The sequence below is a fragment of the Camellia sinensis genome, chromosome 4 (assembly GCF_055761805.1).
Source record: "Camellia sinensis isolate YWXY chromosome 4, ASM5576180v1, whole genome shotgun sequence".
Taxonomy (NCBI): Eukaryota; Viridiplantae; Streptophyta; class Magnoliopsida; order Ericales; family Theaceae; genus Camellia; species Camellia sinensis.
This window is the reverse complement of record NC_138964.1, coordinates 191,271,678-191,278,891: the sequence shown is the minus strand read 5'-3', so window position 1 is coordinate 191,278,891 and position 7,214 is coordinate 191,271,678. Positions and strand designations below refer to the sequence as shown.

The 7,214-nt window shown below is 37.8% G+C and overlaps 1 protein-coding gene across 1 annotated transcript; it reads left to right on the top strand.

The window, feature by feature from the left end:
- Positions 1–4,315: 4,315 nt before the first annotated feature.
- On the top strand, positions 4,316–6,401 carry LOC114262358 (oxygen-evolving enhancer protein 1, chloroplastic). The gene is made up of 2 exons (XM_028202723.2): positions 4,316–4,636; positions 5,467–6,401. Exons 1-2 carry the CDS (start codon positions 4,391–4,393, stop codon positions 6,223–6,225), a joined length of 1,005 nt encoding a protein of 334 aa, XP_028058524.1. The 5' UTR covers positions 4,316–4,390; the 3' UTR covers positions 6,226–6,401.
- Positions 6,402–7,214: the final 813 nt, after the last annotated feature.

The following is a 7,214-nucleotide window of genomic DNA, read 5'->3' as shown; positions in this document are numbered from 1 at the left end:
TCCCACTACTACTACTAGTTTTGGCTAGGGGTGGTCTAGGAGGAGGAGCATTAGGTTGGGTGGAGGGGTCAATAGAAGATGATTCGAGCTCAACATTAGGACTCATAAAAAATGTTTCATCACTTGAAGGATCCATGACCACAAGATTATCAAATAAACTGCCAAAACCAATAAAAATTCATTCAAAATATGCTTTTCAAATCCATGGTCTAACAACAGTTTAACAAAAAAAAAAAAGCTTGAAAGAAAATAAACTATGTATTTATTAACCAATGTGTCTCAATAAAACTCAAACAGAATTATATGTCTCAATAAAACTCATCACAAGACTCCTAACAAAAACAATAATAGTTGCTAGCCATAATAACCAAACCTGATAACCAAACCAACCATAATAATCAAAGTTTGGAAAATTCAATTAACCAATTAACCAATTATCAGTGATGTTCATTTTCAATTAACCAATTATAAAATTCAATTATTTTATATTAGTTTCAAATTACCAATTATAAAATTCAATTATTTTATATCAGTGATGTTCATGTTCATTTTTCAATTAACCAATTACAAAATTCAATTAACCAACTATAAGTTTCTAAACCCACGAAGGCAACCTTAATTAACCATGGAGTGTAGGTCATAAATTTAACACAGTCAAATACTCAGAAATTTAACACAGTCAAGTATTTTATATCAGTGATGCTCATGTTCATTTTCAATTAACCAATTATAAAATTCAATTAACCAATTATTAGTTTCTAAACCCAGGAAGCCAACCTTAACCATGGACTAACATAGTCAAATACTCAGAAAAAAAAAAAAGTCAATATATACATCAAACCCTCAATCAAAGAGGGAAAAAAAAAACAAAGAAAGGTATCTATAAGTTATATACAAAGAGAGGTATCTGTATACGAAGATATACAAAGATATACGAAGATTTTCATACGATTACTCAATATATATTATATACAGAGAGATGTATCTTTAAATCTTCTATCTAGAGAGAGAGAGAGAGATACCTCAGTGTAGTAAATTGATCGCCGTTTAGTGCAAGCAAATCGATCGCCGTTCAGAAGTGTAAATTGTCGGTTGTTCAGTGTAGATTGTCGGCCAGAGGTTACCGTCGGACAATAGGTAGGGTAAGGTAGGGTAGAGAGAGAGAGAGAGTCTCATTGTGTTGGGTCTGTGAAGAAATTAGGGCCAACTCTAAAGAAAAAGGGCCGCCTGAGGTGTGTAATAAAATTGCGGGAAAAAAGAAGGAAAAAAAGTCACGGGCGGATCAGGTCTGCGGGGTAAAATGGCGAATCACCCACCACCCAATCCGAGCCTGAGAAACTTAAAATATTGGGCCCGCACCCGTCCGCCACACACCATGCATCCATTCATTTAGGGTCAGGTCGAGTTGGATCGAACGGTTCTGGCGGATCCGCTGCACAGCCCTAATTTGTATGAGTCCCACCCCATGTGAAAGGTTTGTTAAAATATTCGGTAGAATGTTTGGGATATATAGCATTTCTCATAAAAAAGTGAAAGAAAATATTATCAACTCAAATAGATTAGAAGCTATAGCCTATACACCAATCTATAAGGACTTACAACAACACATCTATAGTATTCAAAGCATAATTTAACACATTAAAAAGCTCTGAAACAGCACAAAAACAATGTTGAAAATTAAGTTTTTGAGGTGGAAAAAGTGAGTAAAAATTGGATAAAGCCAAGGGGTTTTAACCAACCAGTATGCCTAAGGAATGGTGGCTAACCCCTCCTCTTTTTGTGACTTAAAGTCACATATTTCAGGCCTCAAAACACTCTGAAAACAGTATGAAAAAGCAAAGAAAAGAAAGAGAAAAGATGGAACAAAAGCTCAAGGATTACCTATTTAAAGAGATGAAGAGCTTCTAGTTTACAAACCACTAGTTGAACACTCTCAAAAGGCTGAAATTATCTTCACAAATCTCAGCAAAAGGTCTCAAGTTCCAGCTTGTAAGGTGTATGCATGGTGTATGTAAATTGCAAGAGAAGAGGGAAGTGCGTTGGACAAGTTATAGCTTTTGGCCAAAATTTTCTAACCCCAAACCATGGAGGGGGGCTTGTATTTATAAAAAAAACACCATCTCACGTCGGAAATATCTGTAAAGAGACAACTGGTACAAGACATGCACATGAGGATAGCTGGTTGTTGCAACATAGCTGACCAGCTATGAAGGGGAACGGTCGATCACCTGAAAATGGCATGCCGGCCACTTGTTGGCCAACCCTTCTCTGAGTGGTTAGGCTAGAAAAAATAAGATTTTGGTTCAAAAGGGGTGCAAGGTTTAGGTTTTAAAGCCCGAAATCGAAACCTTTTGTTAAAGAAATTGAACGATTACATAGCGTAACATTTCATCATCGAGTGTTCAGCGTGAGGCGTTCAAGTCTTAAGGGCGGCCAAAATAGAGTGTCTACACTTGCTCACATGTATGGAAGGTTAGTGTCTTTCCACCCGGTGGTGATAATTGCATTGATTGATAGTTTGTGAAGCATACACATGCCCCAAGAATTATGCGCGGGGGGAGGAAGGGAATGAAAAACATATATTTGATTAAACTATTGAAAAAAAAATGTTTGGAAAATATATATTTTTTAAAAAAACAACAACATACATACATACATACCTTGTCAAAATTAGACTAGGATTGTTTTCCTAGTCAAATTGTCATTAGATGTGGCATTCATCTCGTGTCTTACGCATGACAGGTTGACACTGTCCAATGGTAATGCAGATGCTCTATCTCAACTAACCAGTGTTAAGATCCTTTAGAGTGTAAATCCTACAGTGATCTCTTAGAATGATTCATCCAAGGGCTGATATTAAGCCTCACCAAAACAACGTCGTTTTGGTGAGCAATTTTTTTTAAAAAAAAAATAAAAAAGAAAAAAAAATCAAATTTCAAAACATCGAATTGTTCCTGTGAAGCATTACAGAGAGAAAGAAGGGCTAAGAGAATGAGAGAAGAGGAGGACGATCTCAAGGCTAAGAGAATGAGAGAGTCGTCACCATCACCGCCAGCCGCTCCTCCTCTTGGACCATCGCTGCCAACCACTCCTCCTCTCTCTCTCTCTCTCTCTCTCCGCACTTGAAAGTCCAAAGGGTTTCAATGCTTGAAATTTTGTCTCGGGGTTTCTTCACTGATTTTGCTCATTTTTCTCCCTCCAAAATTCACCTTCAATCATAACCTTTCCTTGCATATCTCTATTTTCAAAAACATTTCTATTAAATTTGTAAATATTCTGGGAAAAAAAATGTTGATTGGAAGTGCCAACAGATATACAAAACAAAACAGAGACGCCCTGCCGCCGCCGCCGTCCTGCTGCCTTGCTGCAGCCGATTGAAGAAAATAACAACTTTGTACTCTTCCAAAATTTCTCAGAACAGGTTATCTTACCTCTTTATTTGGTGAGGTAATTAATTGAAAATAAAAAGGGAAATAAAAATTTTCTACCAATAATAAAGAATTTATGCTTCAAGAGACTCTTCACTTCATTCAAGCTATTTGGGTTTCTTTTGGTAATCAATCTCTCTCTCTCTCTGACCTTGACAAAGTCTCTCTCTCTCAGTCCTTTTATTGGGAAATTTCTGTTTGTCCTCTTCTCTCCTCTCTCTCTCTCTCTCTCTCTCTCCTCTCGCTCTCTCTCTCTGTGTAATGCTTCACAGGTTTTGAAATCTGATTTTTTTTTTTTTTTTTTTTTGAAATTGCTCACCAGCCCTTGGATGAATCATTCTAGGAGATCACTGTAGGATTTACACTCTAGAGGATCTTAACGCAACTAACCAAGCTTGAATACATGACCACATCCACATGAATTGCCAGTGCATCAAAACCGTGCACATATTTAGAACTCGGGAAAAAAAGAAGTTACAAGTTAAATCTTTACAGGATGGCCATCAAATTGAATTCTAGCGTTAGCAACACTAAATTTATGTGAAAAAAGGGTTATAAGTTTGTCGGATTCTCATTATCCTACTTTAATTAACAGATCATTTTTAATATAATTTAAGACACAAAACAAAATGAAAGAAGACAAAACAATACTGAATACTCTCATTGGTCCGAGCCCAAAATTTTCAGGCACATGTTAGATTGGAACTAGGTTCCCCACCAATCCATTTTCAGAGTCAGAATGAATATCTTTATCACAAACTCCATGATTGCCACGTGGCAGAATATGAAACCAGTGGCAGCAGCAGCTCCAAGCAACCAATGAAAGAAGATCTTATCCTATCCCCTTATCTTACTCACATCGATGCCACCAAAAAACAATCTGTCCCACAATCCATTTCTTGCTCCTATACCATAGTGCTGGTGAGGGGTGGTTGTATACTGAGAAAGTGAGAGGGGAAAGAATGGCAGCCTCATTACAAGCAGCGGCAACAATGATGCAGCCGACCAAGGTCGGCGTTCAAGGGCGGAGCACTAACGTGCAGCTGCTGAGGTCTTCTCAGAGCGTTTGCAAGGTGTTCGGTGTTGAGCAGACCGGCAGTGCAAGACTGACTTGCTCAGTAACTGATGCCAAGGACTTGGCTCAAAAGTGTGCCGTTGCTGCCAAGGTTGCTGGCTTTGCTCTTGCCACTTCTGCCCTCCTCGTCTCGGTATGACATTGTCCCACCTCCCACCTTAATTCATGTTGTTTTGTTGAAAATTTAGCTTAATTGGCCAATGTGCTTCTAATCTAGTGTTTGTAAACTTTATTGTTTAAGTTATAGCTAAAATCTTCATAATATGGCTTATCAGAACACCAATTAAGTCATCATTGTTTTGCAAAGGTAAGAACAACGAATGTACATGTTAGCACGATAGAGAGCAATTCTTGTAAAAATAATAAGGATATTAGAGAATGACAATATCTCTCATGGGTCCCATGCCATGAACATTTATATTCGTGATATTTTTTTTGTGAATATGAATTTTCTATTTCTAACTTTCTTTGTTTACATGTATCAATGTATTCTCAATAATTGGATTGTGTGACAATCTCGATGCATGAAAATCTCGAGACATAATCTAATGATTAAAAATACATTGAAACATGAAGACAAAGAGATTTGGAGACAGAACATCCCGTGTCTTATTCTATGGTTTAAATACGTGTATTTGTAGAGCAATTCTTGGGATTTGAATTACTTAATAACAACCTACTGGCTGAGCAGAACCGTCATGCCACAATTTTATTTGATAACCAATCCAAACAGCTATGGAATCCACTTAATGCTCAATTATAGCATGAGACATTAGCTCTTTGAACTTCAAATTTACGAGTCTACATTGAGAAATTTGGCACTACTATGTTGATTAAGGTTAATTTGGTTATTAATGTAGTCTTATTCTTTCACTGTTCTTAATATTCCCTACATAGTTGTTTTCTCTTAATTTTCCTATTTGGGAATAAGACACTAACATCTGCATTTTTGGCACAATCTAGGGTGCAAGTGCTGAGGGAGCCCCAAAAAGGCTAACATTCGATGAAATTCAGAGCAAGACATACCTAGAAGTAAAAGGAACAGGGACGGCTAACCAGTGCCCAACCATCGATGGAGGTGTTGACAAATTCACCTTCAAGCCTGGCAAATACAACATGAAGAAATTCTGCTTGGAACCCACATCGTTCACTGTCAAGGCCGAGAGTGTGAGCAAGAACGCCCCGTCAGAGTTCCAAAACACCAAGCTCATGACCCGCTTAACCTACACCCTGGATGAGATCGAGGGACCCTTTGAAGTATCTCCTGATGGCACGGTCAAGTTCGAGGAGAAAGATGGAATTGACTACGCCGCTGTCACGGTTCAGCTCCCAGGTGGCGAGCGTGTGCCTTTCCTCTTCACCATCAAACAGCTGGTGGCGTCGGGCAAACCAGAGAGCTTTAGTGGGCAGTTTCTTGTACCATCATACCGTGGCTCGTCTTTCTTGGACCCAAAGGGAAGAGGTGGTTCGACTGGTTATGACAACGCGGTTGCACTGCCAGCTGGTGGGAGAGGAGATGAAGAGGAGCTTGTGAAGGAGAACATAAAGAACACTGCATCGTCAACTGGGAAAATCACATTAAGTGTTACCAATAGCAAGCCCGAAACCGGGGAGGTGATCGGAGTGTTTGAGAGCATTCAGCCATCTGACACTGATTTGGGGGCGAAAGTTCCAAAGGATGTGAAGATCCAAGGTGTCTGGTATGCTCAACTCGAGTCATAGTGATTTTAACATTGATGTATTACTAGTCTTGGCCCGGATTTTGTGAGAAGGGGAAGTCTTTGTGAACTTTATTGTAACCCCCTTTGGAGAAACATTTTGAGGTGGTCGTTGTGCTTGTATATTATCATGGCTGCTTACAATAATGTTTTGAATTTCAAGCCTGTTTTTGGATTCAATTTGACCCCTTAAGCTCTCATCCGGTTGAACAGACAAAGAGTCGAGTTCTAGGAAACAATGTCTCACTGAGACAAGCTTCCACATACTAACTGCGATTTGCCTGAAGTTCAAACAACTTGCGTACATACATGTTTACAAGTGTACTATTCACAAATACATTGTTTCCTTTCAAACAACAGAGCCATGAATTTCTCTACCAAAACTCTCAATTATGAGCAAGCAGGAAGAATGGAAGAAACAGACTACAGAGTAACTGAATTAGGTCTCACTCCATTTAGTTCCATCTCGTGAAACGCACAGAGAGCCTTCATGGGCAGTGCACATTTGATGTAACAAGAAGCAGTGGAAGTCCATGAAATTACATATTTTCGTGCAAAATCAGGGAAAGAGTTACTGCAGCTTCCAAATATCTGTGTTACCATACATAACAATCATTGCAGTGCAGTATCAGCTACCATTGCAGTGCAGTATCAGCTACGGTATGCGGACTCGGGTGTAGGTATCGGATGCAGGTGCGTATCTGGGGATCGGAGACTAAAAATTGATGATACGTGCATATAGATCCAAATATGGATACGGGTAAGGAGATATATTAAATAATTATTTTAAAAATATATTTGTTATATAAAGATGAGTTAAATATTATTTTTTATCTTATGTATTATTTTTATTGATAATATTTTTAATAATTTATATATATATATATATATATTTATTTATTTTTAATTGACACACATATATATATATATATATATTATAAATAAAAATTATAATAAATAAGGAATAATAAATTATGTTAAAATAAATAATAA